The following is a 22,369-nucleotide window of genomic DNA, read 5'->3' as shown; positions in this document are numbered from 1 at the left end:
CAAACAAGTGGGAAGGCAAGTTATTTTTTTAAACGGGAGTAAAGCGCTCGTAATATAACAAGTGCTGAATGTCAGTAGCCTAGTTTTTAGCTCTGTAAATATTGGTTTCAAAGTTATAAAGTTGCCAGAAAAAGCGGTCAGCCTGAGGATTGGGATCTTTTTAGAAATCAGCAAAGGGGAACCAAGAAATTGATAAAGAAAGGGAAAATGGAATATGAGCAGAAACTAGCGAAAAATATAAAAACGGATTGTAAAAGCTTCTATAGGTATGTGAAAAGGAAAAGACTGGTGAAGGTAAATGTAGGTCATTTACAGTCAGAGATGGGAGAATTTATAATGGGGAATGAGGAAATGGCAGTGAAATTAAATAAATACTTTGGCCTAGAAATTCAGTTCGGACGCTATTGCGGCGCTAAAGTCGGGCGCTCGGCAAATTTAGCGGCCGCCGGAAAGTGCAGGCGAGCTCGCCGAAATTCAGTAGATTTGGCCAACTTTTTGGCCGAGCGCTGCAAAAGGCGTTGGAACCCTGTGTTCAGGCGCTAATCCGGCGATGCAGCCTGATAACGCCGATTCCGGGCGCAGCGCAGGTGCGATCATGTGGTGAGTGTCAGCAGACACCCTGACGCCGGCCAGCTCTTAAAGGGGGAAGGGTCAACTTTGACTGCAGCCACGCCCTGCATGCTGTAGCCCTGCAACTAGGCCTCAGGACTGGTTGTGTACCAAATCAACGCCTGGAGGTCATGGAGAGGGCCCGTGAAAGAGCCCAGCGGTTCTCTGAGCATGCGCTGGGTGTGCTCCTTCATGGGGTACGCAAGAGAAGACGGGTCGTGTGCCCGGCTAGTGGCAGGAAGGCTCCCAGGAGCCAGTTCAGGGAGGCGTGGACCAAAATTGCCCGGAGGGTCTCCTCCAACTCCGATGTTCCCAGGAGTGCGGACCAGTGCCGCAAGAAATACAATGACCTATGTCGGCTGGTCAAGGTGAGTACCCTTTCCAGTGTCCCCCTCATCCTTGCATGTGCACCTCCCATTAGGGCCAAAGGGACATCAAAGGTCTAATGCCCAGCCCTCCTGCCGCTGCAATGGCACTTGCATGTTAATCAATAGCTCTTTCTGCACTTATCACACTGTGCAAGCTATTCCACCATGGGAGGCCTCACACACAGCAACAGGGCACCACACTGTGCAAGCTATTCCACCATGGGAGGCCTCACACACAGCAACAGGGCACCACACTGTGCAAGCTATTCCACCATGGGAGGCCTCACACACAGCAACAGGGCACCACACTGTGCAAGCTATTCCACCATGGGAGGCCTCACACACAGCAACAGGGCACCACACTGTGCAAGCTATTCCACCATGGGAGGCCTCACACACAGCAACAGGGCACCACACTGTGCAAGCTATTCCACCATGGGAGGCCTCACACACAGCAACAGGGCACCACACTGTGCAAGCTATTCCACCATGGGAGGCCTCACACACAGCAACGGGGCACCACACTGTGCAAGCTATTCGACCATGGGAGGCCTCACACACAGCAACGGGGCACCACACTGTGCAAGCTATTCCACCATGGGAGGACTCACACACAACAACGGGGCACCACACTGTACTTAGACGCCCTCCTTTCTCTTGCAGGCCAAGCTGGCGAGGAACGCCAGGAGCCTGCGTGTCACTGGTGGAGGCCCTCGCGATTACCAGGAGCTAACGGTTCTGGAAGAGAGGGTGGCCCGACTCCTGCGTCACCCGGTGATTGGGCCTGTGGCGCTCGGCGACGCCGACCCTATACTGGAACCCACTGGTAAGGACAGGACCGGGTGCACCTCTCTCCTTGCCCTCGCGCATCAGATCTACATCCTTCCCCACTGGCCGAAAAATGCGCATAATGCACCAGTGCGGCCTCCCTCGCTGTCGGCCTGTCCTCACTCTAAAGCTACACTTGTGCCTTCCTGCTTTCAGCTGGTGAGGAGGAGGTGCTCCCTGAAGCCCAGACAGCCAGGCCCTCGGAGGAGGAGGACGTCGAGGAGCAGCAGGAAGGCGCCACCTCGGGGGAACCCTCCTCCGCTCCAGGAGATGGCAATGAAGGGGAGACGTCTGGCGTGCCGGAGAGCCAGGGGGAGGCGGGGGAGGGGAGCCCCGAACCTGGTCCCAGTGGCATGGACGCACGCGGCAAGGCTCCGGCGGCACGCCAGCCTTCTGCCCAGAGGGGGGAGGCGGTGGAGGGGAGGGCAGAACCTGGTCCCAGTGGCGTGGCCGCACGCGGCAAGGCTCCGGCGGCACGCCAGCCTTCTGGCCAGAGGGTGGAGGCGCCCTCCAGTCCGGACTCGGACGTCGCCCAGGAGGTGCGCCTCCTGGACGAGATGTCGGCGGCGCCGGAGCGGCGGCACGTCGAATTCATGGAGGTGGTGGCACAGATGCCTCACGCCATCGAAAGCCTCGCACAAAGTGTGGTGGCTTTCGGCCAATCCCAGGCCAGGGGCCTGGAGCAATTCGCAGCAGCGCACGCCAGGGGGGTGGAGCTCCTTGTGGCAGCGCATGAGAGGGGGGTGCAACAACTCGAGGCAGCGCAGCACGCCAGTCGCCAGCTGAGAGGTGCTGGGCAGACAATGGCACTGCAGATGCGGGCACATGCCGGCGCAGTTGGGGCACTGACTTCTGCCACCCTCGCACTGGCGCGGAGGCGTCGCCAGGCCAGCCGCCGCCCTGCTGCCGCACACCGGTCTGGCGACCAACAGTTTGGCGCGCTTGCTCCCCGGCCAGGCCGCCCGAGTGCACGTGTGTCTGGCGACCAGCGCGCGCCTGGCATCACCCACCTTGTCCCCATTGGTGCAGGCGAGCCTGCCACTCCCCCAGCCAGGGTGCAAGGAGCTGCTGCAGGCAGTGAAGAGGGCCACCCACAGCTGCAGCAGCCACCAGCCGGCCCCTCCCGGGCCCGCCCTCGTGTAGGCCGACCCCCAAGGGCATCTGGCGAGACGCCTTGTCGCCCTGAAGATCCTTCCCCCAGCCTCGCCACAGCCTCACGGCCCAGCTTGAGGCGCAGCAGCAGGACGGGCCGGGGCAAAAGACGGCTGTCGACAGACTCGCCCTCTCGCCACACCGAATAGAGTGTGTTGAGCGAGGGTTTGGGTGATGCGGGGGCTTCTGTTCTGGGGGGCATTATGTTGTTTGGTTTTATGGGGGTGTTTGTGTTGTGGGGGGGGCTTGTTTTTGTTAGGCCAGTGAGGAAGGCCATTTGGATGGTGATGTTTTGTTAGTCCTCCCCAGGTTTTGGGAGTGACAGAAGTTTGTGACTGTTTTTTGGGGGTCTTCTCTGTTTTGCTCTTCCATGTGGGAAGGGCCCTGAGTTTTTGAAATAAAGATGTTTATTTATTCACCATGTGCAGGTGTCGTGTTTCAAGTGGTTGTTGGGTTAACCGGCTGAGGGCTTGCAGAGCGGCTGCCTTCAGCTGCGTTCAGTGGCCCAGGCCATTCCCTGACAGGGGGCCTAGAAGTGTCGAGCAATAAGCCCCCGGCGGACGGCCCTTGGACCTTGTCGCTCCCTCCTGGCCTGGTGCTCCTCCTCCTCAGGGTCCTCCTGCTCGTCCTCCTGAGGTGGTGGGGCAATGTCAGGTGGCAGTGCCTGAGTCCTGCGGATAGCCAGGTTGTGGAGCATGCAGCACACCACGACGAACTGGGAGACTCTATCCGGCGAATACTGAAGAGACCCGCCCGAACGATCCAGGCAACGGAACCATTGCTTGAGGACGCCTATCGTTTGCTCTATTAGGTTCCTTGTGGCTTGATGGCTTTCGTCGTATGCCAGCTCCGCTGGGGTCCTGGGCGCGCGGAGCGGGGTCATGAGCCATCTGCACAAAGGGTAGCCCTTGTCCCCGATAAGCCATCCCCTTGGTGGAGGCTGTGCCTGGAACATGTCAGCCACAGTAGTCTGGCGCAGGATAAAGGCATCGTGGCTGCTTCCTGGGAAGCGGGCATTGACAGCTAGGATGCGCTGCCTGTGGTCACACACCAGCTGCACATTTAGGGAATGGTAGCCCTTCCCGTTGCGGTATTGCTCGGCATTGTGGATAGGTGCCCGCATAGCCACATGCGTGCAGTCAATGGCACCCTGCACCATGGGGAAGCCCGCGATCCTGGCAAATCCGACTGCACGCTGCTCCTGCTTGTGTTGGGTCATGGGGAAGGAGATGAATTGGTGCCTCCTCGCGAAAAGTGCTTCGGTGACCTGTCGGATGCAGCGATGCGTGGCGAACTGGGAGATGTTCGCAATGTCCCCAGCAGCGGCTTGGAAGGAGCCGCTTGCATAAAAGCTGAGAGCCACCGTGACCTTCACTTCCACCGAGAGAGACGCCCTGGACATGAGCTGTGGCTGCAAATCTGCATGAAGCAGCTGGCAGATCTCTCCAACCACCTCCCTTCTGAAGCGCAGCCTCTTAACACAATGCGCCGCAGTCATGGTGAGATATGAGACCTGCTCCCGGTATTGCCTGACTGGGTAAGGCCTACGTTGGCGACGCCTAATGGCCCCTCTGCGTCTAGGCATGCCTGGCCCTCTCTCAAAGCGTCTGCGAGCCCTTCACACAAAATGTAGCAACTGAGGGTTGGCCCCCCATGCAGCCCCCATTACAAAGTTCCAAACAGCAAAATCACAAGGATGCAAATGTCAAAGCACTGGCTAGAAGCCAAAAATACCTCTCCTATGGTGTCCGAAATCAGTAATCTCTGTGCCTTGCTCTCTGTGCAGAAATCCAAACCAGTCAAGTCATTGCAGCGAAATGGCTGGCTTTTATGGGTGAGTGGATGTGCCCTTTAATTAGCGCTCCCCGAATTCCACAGGGCCTCTGTTGAGTTCCATTTCACAGTTCTTAGCAGCGCCACGCCCACATCGGCCGGGCGCCACTGAATTTCCGGTTTGGGGCGCACAAACGGCGTTGCACGACGGAATGACGTCATAAGATGCGCGCGCAGCTGAGCGGGCGCTAACACTTTGCGCCGGCGCTAAAGCCCAGCTGAATTTCGGCGTAGGCGCAGATCCGGCGGTGCCCGGGCGCTAAGTGGATAGCGCCGGAAATCTGGCGCTAACGGCTGGCGCAAACAGCTGAATTTCTAGGCCTTTGTTTCTGTCTTCACGGAGGAAGATACAAAAAACCTCCCAGAAATACGAGAAAACCAAGGGTGTGGCGAGAATGAGGAACTTAAAGAAATTATTAGTAAAAAAACAATACTAGCAAAATTAATGGGTCTAAAAGTCGATAAATCCCAAGGACCAGATGACCTACATCCTAGGGTTTTGAAAGAGTTGGCCATTGGGATAGTGAACACATTGGTTGTCATCTTCCAAAATTCTATAGATTCTGGAACGGTTCCTGCAGATTGGAGGATAGCAAATGTAACCCCGCTATTTAAGAAAGGAGGGAGAGAGAAAACGGGGAACTACAGACCTGTTAGCCTCACATCAGTAGTTGGGAAAATGCTGGAATCTATTATAAAGGATGCAATAACTGGGCACTTAGAAACTAATAGTAAGATTGGGCAGAGTCAACGTGGATTTATGAAAGGGAAATCCTGTTTAACAAACCTATTGGAGCTCTTTGAGGATGTAACTAGTGGAGTAGACAAAGGGGATACGGTAGATATGGTGTATTTGGATTTTCAGAAGGCCTTCGATAAGGTCGCACACAAGAGGTTGGTGAACTAAATTAGGGCACATGGAATTGGGGGTAATATACTAGCATGGATTGAGAATTGGTTAACAGACAGAAAACAAAGAGTAGGGATAAACGGGTCTTTTTCAGAATGACAGGCTGTGATTAGTGGGGTACTGCAAGGATCGGTGCTTGGGCCCCAGCTGTTCACAATCTATATCAATGATTTGGATGAAGGGACTAAATGTAACATTTCCAAATTTGCTGATGATACAAAGCTAGGTGGCAGTGTCATTTGTGAAGAGGATGTGAAGAGGCTTCAAGGGGATCTCGACAGGCTCGGTGATTTGGCAAGAACATGGCAGATGGAATATAATGTGGATAAATGTGAAGTTATCCACTTTGGTAGAAAAAACAGAAAGGCAGAGTATTTCCTAAATGGTGAAAGATTGGGGAATGCAGATGCTCAAAGGGACCTGGGTATCCTTGTACATGAGTCACTGAAAGTGAATGTGCAGGTGCAGTAAGTCATTAGGAAGGCAAATGGTATGCTGGCCTTCATTACAAGAGGATTTGAGTACAGGAGTAAAGAAGTCTTACTCCAATTATATAGGGCCTTGGTGAGAGCACACCTGGAGTATTTTGTACAATTTTGGCTCCTTACCTAAGGAAGGATATACTTGCCATAGAGGGAGTGCAACGAAGGTTCACAAGATTGATTCCTGGGATGGCGGGACTGTCGTATGAGAAGAGATTGAGTAAACTAGGCCTGTATTCTCTTGAATTCAGAAGAATGAGAGGGGATCTCATTGAAGCATACAAAATTATTACAGGGCTTGGTAGGGTGGATGCTGGGAGAATGTTTCCCTTGGCTGGGGAGTCTAGAACCAGGGGCCACAGCCTTAGGATAAAGGGTAGGCCATTCAGGACTGAGATGAGAAGAGATTTCTTCACACAGAGGGTGGTGAATCTTTGGAATTCTCTACCCCAGAGGGCTGTGGAGGCTCAGTCATTGGGTATATTCAAAACAGAAGTCGATAGATTTCTGACTAGTAAGGGCATCAAGGGATATGGTGATAGGGCCTGTGAATGGAGCTGAGGCAGAAGATCAGCCATGATCTCATTGAATGGCGGAGCAGGTTCGAAGGGCCGAATGACTTACTCCTGCTCCTATTCTTTTGTTTTTATGTTCTTAAAGGTGCTGTTTATTGGCCCTGAATTTGCGGTTGGAAGCGTACCAGAAGAATATACCCCTGACCCCCCAAAAAATCCGAAAATACAGGTGTCTCCGGAGCTTCGGAGTCTTCGGATCCTGGGCCTCCAGGCGTACGCCTACGTAAAGGCCCACGTATCCCAGGGGCGCAGGCGGTTCGGAAGCGTCCCTGGGATCATGTGGGCCAGGCCAACCAATTAGAAAGGGGGATTCCTCATAAGCTCATCAGAAATCCCCAAATAAAACACAATTCTAATAAAAATAAATATTCCCACGTTCAAAATTAGTTAAAAGTTCCTTTGAAAAATAATAAGAACATTTTATTCCAGCCCAAAATTTACATGAACTAATTTTAAAAGCTTTTGTATATTTGAATCATTTTTAAAATTTTAATTTGGCATTTATTTTAACTCTTGCAATGGCAAAAGCAGGTTTTCGTGGGCATTCGCTGGGCATTCGTTGGGCACACAGCCCAACTCTGTGCCAGAGAGTGTTTTTTTTGGGGGGGGCGCATGTGGACAATCTGTCAAGGAGAAACTTGACAGATTGCAAGTTCCGGGTTTTCACGCATACGCAGCGCATGCGGAAACCCGGAACTTGCGGGGGCCATACTGAGGACTTACGACGGCGTACAGTGCGTAGGCTGTCATCGGCCCCGTAAAATCCGGGCCAATATATTTGCAGCAATTTCACTTAATCCTTTAATTCTTAATGCAAATCCCATCCACAGTTACAGAACAAACACATCTCTAAATGATTCTCAAGTGGCGATTGAGGATCGAGCTATAAATCTTTTGTGTAAAGGATGCATTTGACTGTTGTGGAATACAGTGATAATTCTTACACAACATTGCAGAGGATTAGCAACAATAATGGAGAACAACCTTCTGTATCTCCTTCACTAACTGTGGTATTCCCCGTTTATCTAAAGCCGTCCCTTGTCCTAATTACAGGTATCTTCAGATGAATGCAGGAATCAAATTGAGAGTTCACTTATGGATTCAGAAGTACGAAGATACATATTCTTTAACTCTCGTGCCTTCAGGCTGGTGCTGGTTGTGGTAAGTTTTGTTGCACTGGGAAAGGGAAATTATAAAATACCACAATATAAAGAAAAAAAAACAGTGGAATTCTGCAGTAATACTTCAGTAAAATTATTCTTAATTATTTTGAGCCTGAGAAGTTGTCAAAATGGCCCGGGAGCCGTATAACACGCAAAAGAAATTCTATAATATAAAATGGAACAAATTTGTTTTTCATGAGGAAAATCAAAATTTCACTCAAAGGGGGTAATTTTCTTTGTGCGATAGTGTAAAATGGGTGATAGCTAATTGGCAGCCCGTTTTCCATCAATCCCCAAATTAAATGGAAATAAAAATCAGGAGAGATGTAAATCGGGCAGCCGATTCACCATTGTGCAAAGACAAAATTACCCCCAAAGAGTCTGAAATAGTTTTCTCATTAGATTTTTGAATGCTTGAAGCGCCAATTCTGAATTTTGACCTGGTGGCATGAACTTTTAGAGCCGCTGGAAGTAAATGATTGGCTCCTACATCTGGGACTTGCTGACTCTTCTGAATGACGAATGTTGGGAGAATGTCTAAAGTGGATGAGAAATTCAACGGCAAGGGACTGTTAAATGTAAATAACTCTTAGCGTGAGAGCAGTGAGGACGTGACTGCTTATTTCAAAGTTGTTGTCATGCCCACTGTTATGAGGAATTTGTAGCCTGGCTCCCATATTAATCTTTGAAAAGTCTGATTCGCCACCTGATCACACTCTGCTTATTTAAATCCAGTTAGAAGCAACACTTTGTGAGCTTCCAAAGTAAAAGTATTGACTCGTTATAAATTAGCACAGTGAGCAAGGCCAATGATAAAATAATTTAAAATAATCAAAAGCGCAGAGGAACATAATTGAACAGAAATTGTGAGAGAATCCCATATTTTGCTCTTATCATTGATTGGAGATGAAAACTGTTTAAATAAATAAAGAAAGAAAGACTTGCATTTATATAGCGCCTTTCACGACCACCGGACGTCTCAAAGCGCTTTACAGCCAAGTGGAGTCACTGTTGTATTGTGGGAAATGCAGCTGCCAATTTGCACACAGCAAGCTCCCACAAACAGCAATGTGATATTGACCAGATAATCTGTTTTTATTATGTTGATTGAGGGATAAATATTGGCCAGACTTCTTTGGTGCTTAAGCATAGGCACCAGCCTTGCAGATATCTCTGTATGTGCCACTTCCTATTCTTTGGATAGCTGGGTAAAATGATGAGGAAAGGTGATGCTCTGAATCCATCTCCACTCCTGCCTAGACAGTGCTGACATAAATTTGTGTGCAATTGCTTGTATCATGTATAACTTTTTATGTCCAGACTGAGGCACTGTGGCTGAGGAGGTAGGTTTGAGAGGGCGTAGTTATTCGTCACAGATTAATCAACACATTGAAACATAACTGAACAAAGATTGCCATAGTATCCCATGTGTGTTACTTATTAGTTATCAAGAATGTGTTGAACCCACTTTAATACAGTCCTCAGCTTTCATGCATACCATTTCATTACATTTTTTTCTTTAACTATATAGTTGACTCACTGACAGCATCCAGGCACTGGAGCAAGACTGAAAAGTATTCAACAGAAGCTGACAAAGAAGGTCTGCACAAAATAAACCAAGTAACACCAATGTCAAGCAGACTTGCTAGAAAGGTATTTCCCTGCTATATACCTTTCCAACATTTCTGAACCTCTGTAAAATAGATGTGAGGAGTTTTTGAGTGAATGCTCTCTCAGGTGGACGTAAAAGATCCCATGGCACTATTCCGAAGAAGAGCTGGGGAGTTATCCCCGGTGTCCTGGCCAATATTTATCCCTCAACCAACATAATAAAAACAGATTATCTGGTCATTATCACATTGCTGTTTGTGGGACCTTGCTGTGCGCAAATTGGCTATCACGTTTCCCACATTACAACAGTGACTCCACTTCAAAAGTACTTCATTGGCTGTAAAGCGCTTTGAGATGTCTGGCGCTATATAAATGCAAGTCTTTCTTTCTTTGATTGAATGTTCCACAGTAATAATGATCTCACCAAAGTTTAGATTTCACACATACGGGTACTTTCCATTTGTATATATACACTTCCCTTTTTGCAGATTTTCTACTTGACTGCCTGGGGAAACATATACTCCACCTTTCATCAGGTCACGATGCATATTCTGATCTTCTACCTGCTTGTGAGCCTGGGTGCATCAGTTGTCACCATCATCATCATACTGCTCCTTGATAGATACACCAGGAAGGTACGGGGAAGAAAGCTGCTGTTGCTCAGTTTTGCAGTGCTGAGGCACCTGTTATTATCCAACACGCTATGTCCATGATTGTGCCTGTAGGAAATTCTCAGTCTTATCCACACCACCAGGTGAGGGTTCTAGGTGGAAGATCGCTGGTTCCTCACAGAGGAAGTTGGTAGTTGAGGCCCCCCCCAGAACCAGTGCAATATACACCTCCTGTCCACTGGGCGAAGAGCAGCATCTGCACATGCCTCATAGGAGGTTACTTGCCAAGACCTTTTTGGTTAAAGAATTGCTTGTGGGACCTGAAAGGAGAAGGAAATTGAAATTAAAGTGAATCTTGCAGTTTACTAGAGAGTAGTTTTGAAGTAAAGCCTGAAAATTCATCAGTGAAATATTGACTTTATTATTATAATAATGGGGCAATGTTTATGACTCCAGAGTTTACATGGTTAAGTTAATCCATGCAGGTGAAAACTTTTTGGAATCATTGCCCAATTGGTTTTTAGTATTATATTCATTTTTGGTCAATCTTTTGCTCATCAGGGTGAGGGGTATCATTGCTGGGAATGGAACACTTCCACTTTTTGGAAGCACTCCCAGGTCAGGTATAACATAGGTTGGCTAGAAGACAAAGCTTCTATTCACTCAACAATGTGCCTTAACCCCAACCTCAGAGGAATATTCTCCACCAGGCTAGTCTGAATTTATAATTCCGAACCCCAGCCATGTTTTCAATCTCTGAGATTGCCATTTGGTATGGACTTGTGGGAATTTCACTTTTTTGTGGATTTGTGCTCACTGGGAACTGGTTTGACACAACCTAAATTCAGTTCGCTTAATAATTTCACAGTGACCAGAGGGATGAGATCGTCCTCTCATCAGTCTGGGCTGGATTCACATGCAGACCCCAGTGGTAAAAGGACAATTTGATAACCCTTCCATTCTCAGCTATCATTTAACATATAAATGACTTGTTTTACATTTATTCTCTTCAGCCACTTAATTTATTTCTTTTCCAGGTAAATGTAAACACTGATATGCGTCTCGCTGCTGTGAATGAAATGCTAGTGAGCCACAATCTCTTGGCGGGGGTCACAGACACCATGGAGGGTTTCAGAAACACACTTCAAGTATCCCTTTTACCATTTAATCGTGAACACTTGTTATTAACAGATCTGTATTCAAAATTGTAAGAAAAAATTAACTGGTGATGTCTACAATTATGGAAATAACTATTAGGATACATCATTAATGTCTAAGATTTACCACAAAAAGCCATATTTAGCTTGCTTCGAACTGTCCAATATAATACAATTTAATAATATAATATAATAATAATATTAATTAAACCACTTCTCAATTACCAGCAGGATAAAGTGCAGCTTTGGGTAAGAACCATTCAAGAAAAGAATTGACATCCATTTAAGAATTTATATCAAATGAGTCAGTTTTATGTAGGCAAATGTAGCAACCAATTTGTGCATAACAAGGTCCTTTAAGCAGTGAATGAATAATTAGGTAATCTGGTAGTGTTGGTTTAGTTCACCCTGCACTCTTCAAATAGTGCCATGGGATTCTTTAAAGCCACTTAAACTGTATTACCTGAAATAGAGCACTCTCACAGAGCAGCATTGAAGTGTCATTTTAGATTATGTGTTCCAGTCTGTGAAGGGGATTGAATCCACAATCCCTGAATCAAAGATGCGAATGCTACCAACTGGGCCAAACTGACATTTTAGTAGATTAAGGAGCGTGTGAGCGACAGTAATGTTGGTAACTACTTTATTTTCTGATTTCTGTACATGCAATATAATGTAATTATAAAAGTAATAGTTTCAAAAAATGGTTGGTTATCAAAATCGTAATAGCACAGAGTCACTCAGCTTTGTTCAGGTAGCAGTAGCATTTGTCCTGATTTAAGGTCATTGCAGTCTTGGATAACATGACACCCACCACTTGGTGCCACTTTGGGGCTTCAGTATGGGCACTTTATCCAATGAAATAACAGCCAGCTTCCTGTGGCAACATTTATAGTCTAAGAATGTAAGTTGTGAGGAGGATGCAAGGAGGCTTCAAGGGGATAAAGACAGGCTAAGTGAGTGGGCAAGAACATGGCAAATGGAATATAATGTGGAGAAATGTGAAGCTATCCACTTTGGTAGGAAAAATAGAAAAGCAGAGCATTTTTTAAATGGTGAGAGATTGGGAAATGTTGGTGTTCAGAGGGACCTGGCTGTCCTTGTACATGATTCACTGAAAGTTAACATGTAGATACAGCAAGCAATTAGGAAAGCAAATGATATGTTGGCCTTTATTACAAGAGGATTTGAGTATAAGAGTAAATACGTCTTACTGCAATTATATAGGGCCCTGGTGAGACCACACCTGGAGTATTGTGTACAGTTTCGGTCTCCTTACCTAAGGAAGGATATACTTGCCATAGAGGGCGTGCAACGAAGGTTCACCAGACTGGTTCCTGGGATGGGGGGATTGTCCTATGAGAACAGATTGAGTAGACTAGGCCTATATTCTCTAGAGTTTAGAAGAATGAGAGGTGATCTCATTGAAACATACAAAATTCTTACAGGGCTTGACAGGGTAGATGCAGGGAGGATGTTTCCCCTGGCTGGGGAGTCTAGAACCAGGGGTCACAGTCTCAGAATGAGGGGTCGGCCATTTAGGACAGAGATGAGATTACAGTAAGTCGACTGCAATCTTCTTTATGGGCGAAGAATTAATGTTGGAGGGGACGGGACACAAATTTAGGACCCCAGTGTAAAATTGGTGAGCAACTGAGTGCAGTTGTTCCGGGTCTTCTGCGCCTAACCAGTGATCCTTAAAGCGATATCTGCAGGCCGCCTACTCCTCCTAGCTCCACAAAAATATTGTGGACTGCTGCCAGCCTGGGCTCACACACAACCCCTCCCCCACTCACCGCTTTGCTCCCCATCTCCCAGAACCTACCTGTGGGTCAGTTTGACTTTGGAGCCAGCCAAAATTCCTAAAACCCCAGCCGGCAAGCGGCATCTGATTGGCGTCCGCACCTCACCAGTTTCATGCAGATAAGGCCCGAGGCCCAATTTTTGAACGGGCCTCAAGTGGACCTTTTCGGGCCTGCGAAACAGGCGCGAGTTGAAATTCTCCCCCAAGCAGACAAAGACTACACAGTAAAAATCCACATGTCTTAGAAAGAGGAAATTAAGTATGGATTGCATTGAATGTGTGGTTTAAGATAAACGTTATACTTGCTGTTCTCCTGGCAAATCAAGTCAATTATTTTTTTTTGTGTCTTTTCTGAAACATCATGAGATGATGAACAGGCACATAATAACACACTAAACTACAGAGTACAAGGTTAAACACCATACATCATTTCCCTTATAATTTTCTATTAACGCATGTGAAGCCTCACTGTACCCTATGACATTACATTGTAGGCACTCACTAGACTTGTCAGCCGTGAACTTTAACAATTTCCATCAGCTATTGTTCATATATTTTAACCTTGAGAAGTGCAAAGAAATACTGACAACCCTACTCGAACAAAGAAAGATGGATATCTTCTTCCAGGTAATAGATGCATGTTTAACTTCTTTTAAAGTGAATCTTTGGTTTCAATCAAGAGATGTCAGTGTTGAGGAACAGAACAATTCCCCCCTCCCCTCCCCTCCATGCATTTAACTGCCAGGGTTAAATGCAGAGTACAGAAACCCTAATCTCAAAAGAGAATTCCCTCATGCATCAGTTTGACATTTTTACCATCCTTGGGGTCTCGCTGAATATCAGAAGTTGCCACTTTGGCAGCAGTTAGTGCCGGAGTATGGGCAGTTTTGGATTTAAGGCCAGGAACTGAGTCCATGTCTCATGTCAGCTGTGCTACCCAGTCACTCAAGCAAGTAATTTATTGTGCTTTCCTATGTATCCCCTCACACATTGTGACTCAACCTCACACATTGTTCTTCAGCTGAGATGATGAACAGGCAATGTTGACAAGCACGTTGACAACTGATTCACCAACATCTGTCAATACCGTGTATGTATCTTGTCTCTGTTTCTGGCTGCTCAGCCCATACGTACTCCCAAAGCACAAGCATCAAGTGAACTGTACTGTTTTAATCTCTTTTTAAATATCATCTGCTTTGCCTCTTTTTTGGGTTGAATTTGAAATTATGTCCACAATATCATGAACAACCCGCCTCAAAGAGAAAACAAATTATGCCAATTAGAAAATATAAGGTAAAAGAGGAGAAGAACTTGCATTTCCAAAGCACTTTATCAGCCAATGAAGTACTTAGAAGCGTAATTGTGGTAAACCACTGTTTGTATTCCACTGTGTACATGCCTGGACATGCCTCGGCTGACTCCTCCCCCAAGTCCTAGTATAAAGGTGACTGCTCCCCAGCCCTTTGTATTTCTGGACCGGTCGACCACTCGAGGCAGACTTTCATTCTTTTGTTAATAAAAGCCTTTAGTTACTCTCTTAACTCTCAGTCTTTTATGAGTAATTGATAGCGCATCAGTAATCACTGTTGTTTTATTGGGAAATGGTGCAGCCAATTTGTTGCGCAAAGCAAGATCCACAAACAGCAATATGAGGATGACCAGAAAATCTATTTTAGTGATGTTAGTTTAGGAATAAATATTGGCCAGAACAGTGGTAAAGTTCCTATGCTCTTCTTCAAATAACGTCGAGATCTTTTACATCGGCTGAAGTGTCAGCCTAGATTATATACTTGAGTCTTTAGAGTGGGGCTTGAACCAATGTTCCCCCTAATTTTATTTTTGGGTGCGTGATCCCTTTAACGGGCTGCGTGATCCATTCAAAATTTCGCGCATGCGCAAAATCTCTCATTGAGAAGCCGGTAAGCAGCCTGCGCGGTACCGCCAGACAGCTTAGCGGCAACGTTGGCTTGAACCCATGATGTTATGATGCAGAGGTTAGAGTGCTACTGCTGAGCCAAGGCTGATACCTAAAGAAAGGCAGAAAGTTTTCACTTCTGCCTAATGTAGGTGCAAACTGATTGTGAACACGACATGAACTTCTCTGATACTATTGAAAATAAATTGTGGCTACTTCCGTAACTCTTTAAGAAGCAGTTGTAATTTGGCACAATTCATTCAGCTTCCAGTACTTTGGCCAGTGTGTCCATTCTTCCCGTGTGAGACTAGACAATGAGTGATGGCAGGCTTTTCAATGGCTGGGGCATGCAATTGTTCTCCCTCAATTTGCACACCCTTTCCGCTAGGGGTTAATAAGTTGCAATCAGGAGCGGGAACTCTGGCTGAAATTTGCCTACCTAGCTCTGGAATGCTGAAGCCATTTGCAACTACCCAAACTGTTGCCCTGACTGATATCAACTAACTTAGCACAAACCAGAAATGAAACTTGGGCCCTTTTGGCCTGTGCAGCTCAGCACATTTTTCTAACTGATGCATCAGGGTAGCTCCCTTAAATCCACAAACTCCGTTCCCTAGCCACCAACTCCATTCCTCTTCCTGGCAACTGTCTGAGGCTGAACCAGACCGTTTGCAACCTTGGTGTTGTATTTGACCACGAGATGAGCTTCCGACCACACATCCGCTCCATCACCAAGACCACCTACTTCCACCCCCGTAACATCGCCCGACTCCGCCCCTGCCTCAGCTCATCTGCTGATGATACCCTCATTCATGCCGTTGTTAGCTCCAGACTTGACTATTCCAGCTCTCTCCTGGCAGGCCTCCCATCTTCCACCCTACATAAACTTAAGCTCATCCAAAACTCCACTGCCCGTATTCTAACTCACACCAACTCCTGTTCACCCATTACCGCTGTGCACGCTGACCTACGTTGGATCCTGGTCCAGCCACGCCTCAGTTTTAAAATTCTCATCCTTGTTTACAAATCTCTTCATGGCCGTGCCCCTCCCTATCTCTGTAACCTCCTCCAGCCCGACAACCCTTGGTCTCTGCGCTCCTCCAATTCCGGCCTCTTGCGCATCCCCGATTTTAATCGTTCCACCATTGGCAGCCGTGCCTTCAGCTGCCTGGGCCCTAAGCTCTGGAATTCCCTCCTTACCTCTCTACCTCTCTCTCCTTCTTTAAGACGCTGCTTAAAACCTACCTCTTTGACCAAGCTTTTGGTCATCTGCCCTAATATCTCCTTATGTGGCTCGGTGTCAAATTTTGTTTGATAACGCACCTGTAAAGTGCCTTGGAACATTTTGCTACATTAAAGGTGCTATATAAATGCAAGTTGTTGTTGTTGTTAAGGATCCTTTGATTGAAATATGCAACTCAAATTAATGAGTCTTACATGGGTAACAGATCTGAAAATGTATTTAGGTGGTGCAGACTTTCCTGACCTGCCCCTTTACTGTGTCCTCTCCATCCTTTGTTTAACTTGTGTTCTGGTAGCGATGTCAGTTGGCAGTGATTGGTAGCGGTGACACACGTACAGATAACTAAATAATATTAGTCTCGGCTAACGATTAAAAGTGCTTCTATCAGATCTGCTGCTTTTAAATGAGTCGTACATTGCTGCTCTTTCCAGTAGCATTTTCTTGTAAGGCAACTATTTACTTCAAGTTGTAATAAAGCAGGCTTTGTGTAATATAAGTTGTTTAATGCCTAATTTTCTGTCCGATTTACAGTCAGAGTTGCACAAACAGCTGAACCATCTGTACATGATACCAGGACACACTGTGACTCTGCACGAGGAAGTCCAGAGTCAGATATTTGTCACCTCTGAGGAACAACCCCTGTTACCCGGCAATAGCAGAAACCAGAGATCTAAGGTTACCTTCAGTGAAGTAACCAGTTTCGTCCCTCAAGGTACCTCTGAGGTAATATTATCATTTGTTATCCTGAATTGCAAGTGGAGCAGAAATGATGGATCTTTTCATTTAGTTTGTGTTTTATATTTTCCCCCATCCTGAGAAATGTTTACGTGGCGAGTTGTTGTGATTTGGAATGCACTGCCTGAAAGGGCGGTGGAAGCAGATTCAATAGTAACGTTCCAAAGAGAATTGGATAAATACTTGAAAGGGAAACATTACTGGGCTATGGGGAAAGAGCAGGGGAGTGGGACTAATTGGAGAGCTCTTTCAAAGAGCCGGCACGGGCACAATGGGTTGAATGTCTTCCTTCTGTGCTGTATTAATCTATGTTGGGGTGTTCCTTGGGATGTTTTTCTGCATTAAAAGTGCAACATAAATGTAAATTATTGTTGTTGCAAACTACGACCATGATCCATATGCAGTCTGCAGATCCACAAAGCTCAGGCACTTCTATCGTGTTTAAATTTTACTCTGCTTGTTGCTTCCATTTGAATTTTGTGAGACGAGCGGTTTGGAAAGGTTTGTTCTCAGCGCTGCCCCTTTATTGGAAGATAACTCCTGAATCTGAACCCTGAGGTCTGTTGTTATTAGCTTGAGATATTTGCATCTCCAGGTTCCAGATGTAATGAGTACCTATTGCCTTCAGTCCAGTGCTCATAAATTCAATGACAGCAGCAATAAAAGCATTCTCCAGAATCTTACCACAGAAGTGTCAATGAGCGCAAGGCTTTTTCATGTGGAATGTATCGAGGCAATGGGATGGATACTTCTAATTAACAAACAGCCTGCTGTGTTTGTTCTGCCTTTACTGGTGCCCCACACAAATTTGAATCCCTTTTGTAGTTCACCACGCAAATGGGATTCTGGATTTTATACAAAGAAACATTGAATATAAAGGCAAGAAAGTGATGTTGAATTTGTATAAGACATTGGTTAGGCCACAGTTGGAATTTTCCATGTACTTCTGGGCACCCTATTATAGGAAGGTTATTAGAGCCATGGCTATAGTACAGCAAGGATTGACTGGAACAATATCAGAAATGAAAGGTTATATTTATGCAGAAATGCTTGAAAACTTCACCGTAACTGAGAAGATCAGGGGGGAAGAGGGTTTTAAAATTCTGAAAGGTTCAGAGAGGGTAAATAATGAGAGGTTGCTTTCTCTAGTTGGCAAATTGGTATCAAGTGGTCATTGACTCAAGATTATCACAACAAGAATGATGGGGGAGTGGCCATTGAGGCAGCGACAATAATATAATTTAAAATAAAATTGGATAAACATTTGAAAAGGTAAAATATAAAAGGATATGGGGAAAAGCAGGCAAAAAGGGAATGCAATAGATAGCTCCAGTTGAGGACTTAGCACAGGCCAACTGTCCTCCTTCTATCGGTCTGTGACCTACATGTTAAGCCGTAGTAGCACAGGACATGTAGCCATTTACACAGCAGGATGTGAGGCATATCCAGCTTAACAAAAACATTTTAACATTTCTTGTCATTTTATAGTTACAGTACTTGAAATATAAGTTAAACTTGGTAGAGCTAGTGTAAATGAGATGAGTTTGACATTATTGTACAGGAAACTTTCTGGTATCCGGTATGGATGGGACCGACGTGGTGCCGGTTCATCAACAATTCTGGATAACCAAACGCTATAGTAAAAGATACGGAGCTCAGATCTCCGTATAAAGCAACAAACCCTGTTGCTTAACAGCTTCAAAACAATCGGCACAAGTTGCAAGCATCTCTGTAGCTTAGCAATAGCTTCAGCTACACCCTTGCACAGCAACAAATGGAGTAAAAAAAGTAATAAAAGTAAAAAAAGTTACCTGAACCGACTCCTGAATTTTGCCGGTGGATAGAGCGTTCTGGTTATTTAGGGGCCGGTTAATCGAAAGTTTCCTGTAAATGACATCTGCAGGAACTGGACTTTTAAAATTATGTTAAAGTGGATTATTTCAATTGGATCAACCTTTTCAACAAATATATCAAGAGCACCTTTCAGTGCAGTCTTTTCAAACAAAACTCTCTGCATCAATCTTATGTTTTGTGGCGACTGTTTCTGAGTGGAGTTCTATTACACTGTGCATTGTGCAACATGCCTATATCATACATAAATTTAAAAAGAGTTTGGATTTTTGGAAGCAATTGTAGCTTTCAGACATATTCAGGGCCTACTGCAACAACAGTGTGACATTGAGATTATATTAACATCATCCAGGATTTCACGCTGATGTTAACTTCAAGTGCTCTGATCTCGAAATGTGAAAGTTAAATTTGCTTTAGCGTTGGTTGACAACAGTGAAAATTCCATCTCTCCTCCCTTACAATTCAATCATCGTCAGTGGGGAAAATTGCACTTGTGTTATGGAAAGGCATAGGGCTCGATTTTGTCAATGGGGAGCTTTTGGAGGCGGAACTCCCACTTTTTGGGTTGTAGTCCCGTCTACATCGACTTGTGGCCAACCCACGCTATTTTCCCTTGATTGACCTTGTTAAGCCCACCCAGCGGGCTCAGCAGGCCAATTAAGGGACACTTGGTTACTGGTGATGTCAGCGATTGACATTTCATCTGTCAAGAGCTTTTGACAGATGAAATGTCAGCGTTTGACGGCTCTGTGAAGCTGTCAAACACGGACAATCTGTCTTCTAACTTGAGTCCTTCTACTCAGACTCAGTTACAGAGCTCTCCAGACCAGAAAGCAGAGGCTGCAGCTTTTGACAGTTCAGCGGCCATTCTGCTTTCTGTGCCGGTGAGCTGAGGGACTCCCGAGACCTGAAGGGATGAAGCCTGCAGGAAGAAGTAAAGGTAAGTAAAACTTATTAAAACACTTTACACTTACCTGCACACACGCACCCATCACTCACCTGCACAACGGACATCTCGACCCCTCCAACCCCTGCAGACCAACGGTCCGCCTCGCTAACTTGGCGTGGTTCGGAGCCGTCGGACAGCCCACACTTCAGGGCTCAAAATAGGGATTAGGCAAAAAACTGCCTGTTAACAGGCAGCTAATTGGCACTAATCCCCTTCCCGCCTTGGAGAGGCGGCTCCCAGCACAGGTCGGATACCCGCTTCCTGGGACATTGGCACGGAGGCGGGTTGGGGGCGGGGTGGGTTCCTGCCCCCCGATTCTGCAATTTTCCCACTACTCCTGCCTCCAAACCCGCCTCCTCGGGGCTTGAAAAATCGAGCCCATAGAATCCAATCACAACTTTTACATTGGGGTACAGAGGGGGATTAGGTTACCTCCTTCCTTTCATTGTCGTTCCAAGTTATTTCTGTCACAGTAAACTGTACAGCCGAGGTTTTGAAGCGTTTTGCTTCATACGTCGCCCAGGTCCATACTATGGAGCCGGGTGGTGAGGAACGTTTAAATACATGTTCCTGTTAATTTGCATTTGTCTGCAACTGCTGATACAAATGGATCTTGGTATTCTGATTTCGGTTTGAACCAGCAGTAAGGTAGTACAGGAAACTCTCTTTTAACCGGCACCTAAATAACCGGAAATCTCTGTTAACTGGCAAAATTCAGGAGTAGGTTCAGGTAAGTTATACTTCATATTAGTGGCAGTTCCTGGATCTGTGGCTGTGTAACTGGGGTTCGTGCACTTGTTGCTAAGCAACAGGGACGCTTGGTCTGTGGACGAAGTTCCTGCACATGTTGCTAAGCAACAGGGAAGCCTGGATTTGTTGCTGTGTACGGAGCTCTCGTACCTTTTAAACTATACCTCTCTGTAATCCGGACTTTTTGATAAACCGGCACCACGCCGGTCCCGTTGGTGCCAGATAATAAAGAGTTTCCTGTAGTCCTATGGAGAGCCCCTTCCAAACATGCACAATTCAATCCAGTGAACAAGAAATATAAGCACAAATAGGACTGAGTTAACTGGGCTTCAAGGGTCAGGTTTCCAAGGCACGGGGGTCACGTGGTCTCACTGTTAACTCATTTTATTTTTACCTTGCCTTGCAGGAAATGGCACATCAGCTGCTGATCACCTACAGTGGAGTTTACGTCAGGCTTTTAGTGACTGGTCAGCTGCCTCCATCATCTGTAGTTCACCATGCGGCTCAGATCCCTGCTCCATGTCTTTGCCAGTTTATACAGAGCAGTATATTGAACCTCAAGAATACCTAAGAAGAGGCCAAACCACTAAAAAAAAACGGAATACTAGAATGCATTGTGCATAAATATAAATCAGCATTTTAAGGATCTAAGTTACCACATGAAATTGTCAGTGTGATTAGCTATTGTATCATTTATACCGAATGCACATATAGTTAACATAAGAACATAAGAAATAGGAGCAGGAGTAGGCCATTCGGCCCTTGGAGCCTGCTGCACCATTCAGTGAGGTCATGGCTGATCTTCTGCCTCAACTCCACTTTCCTGCACTATCCACATATCCCTTGATTCCCTTAATATCCAAAAATCTATCGATCTCTGTCTTGAATATACTCAATGACTGAGCATCCACAGCCCTCTGGGGTAGAGAATTCCAAAGATTCACAACTCTTTGAGTGAAGAAACTTCTCCTCGTCTCAGTCCTAAATGGCCGGCCCTTTATTTTGTGACTGTGACCCCTGATTCTAGACTCCTCAGCCAGGGGAAACATCCTCCCAGCATGTACCCTGCCAAGCCCTATAAGAATTATATACATTTCAATGAGATCACCTCTCATTCTTCTAAACTCTAGAGAATATAGGCCTAGCCTCCTCAATCTCTCCTCATAGGACAATCCCCCCATCCCAGGTATCAGTCTGGTGAACCTTTGTTGCACTCCCTCTATGGCAAGTATATCCTTCCTTCATTAAGGAGACCAAAACTGTACACAATACTCCAGGTGTGGTCTCACCAAGGCCCTATATAATTGCAGTAAGACTTCTTTACTCTTATACTCCAATTACCTGTATTTGTAATAAAGACTAACATACCATTTGCTTTCCTAATTGCTTACAGTACCTGCATGTTAACTTTCAGTGATTCGTGTACAAGGACACCCAGGTCCCTCTGAATACCAACATTTCCCAATCTCTCATCATTTAAAAAATATTCTGCTTTTCTATTTTTCCTACCAAAGTGGATAACTTCACATTTCTCCACATTTTATTGCATCTGCCATGTTCTAGCCCACTCACTTAGCCTATATATATCCCTTTGCAGCCTCTTTGCATCCTCCTCACAACTTACTTTCCCACCTAGCTTTGTATCGTCAGCAAACTTGGATACATTACACTCGGTCCCCTCATCTAAGTCATTGATATAGATTGTGAATAGCTGAGGCCCAAGCACTGATCCTTGCGGTACCCCACTAGTTACAGCCTGCCAACCCGAAAATGACCCGTTTATTCCCACTGTCTGTTTTCTGTTCATTAACCAATCCTCAATC

At 46.0% G+C, this 22,369-nt stretch overlaps 1 protein-coding gene across 1 annotated transcript in view; it reads left to right on the top strand.

The window, feature by feature from the left end:
• LOC147101806 (transmembrane protein 268-like) overlaps window positions 1-21,921 on the top strand; it is a 42,528-nt gene extending 20,607 nt beyond the window's left edge. Inside the window, exons 6-11 of the mRNA XM_085965763.1 lie at window positions 7,811-7,918; window positions 10,020-10,166; window positions 11,180-11,290; window positions 13,644-13,730; window positions 16,793-16,984; window positions 20,953-21,921. Coding sequence (XP_085821889.1) covers window positions 7,811-7,918; window positions 10,020-10,166; window positions 11,180-11,290; window positions 13,644-13,730; window positions 16,793-16,984; window positions 20,953-21,117 — 810 coding nt within the window. The 3' untranslated portion in view covers window positions 21,118-21,921. The remainder of the gene's footprint in view (window positions 1-7,810; window positions 7,919-10,019; window positions 10,167-11,179; window positions 11,291-13,643; window positions 13,731-16,792; window positions 16,985-20,952) is intronic.
• Window positions 21,922-22,369: the final 448 nt, after the last annotated feature.

This window comes from Somniosus microcephalus, chromosome 23 (genome assembly GCF_052327205.1).
Source record: "Somniosus microcephalus isolate GS21.2 chromosome 23, FLI_Smic_1.0, whole genome shotgun sequence".
Classification (NCBI taxonomy): Eukaryota; Metazoa; Chordata; class Chondrichthyes; order Squaliformes; family Somniosidae; genus Somniosus; species Somniosus microcephalus.
Note: the sequence above shows the minus strand (reverse complement) of the source record. Positions and strands in the feature narration are given on the sequence as shown.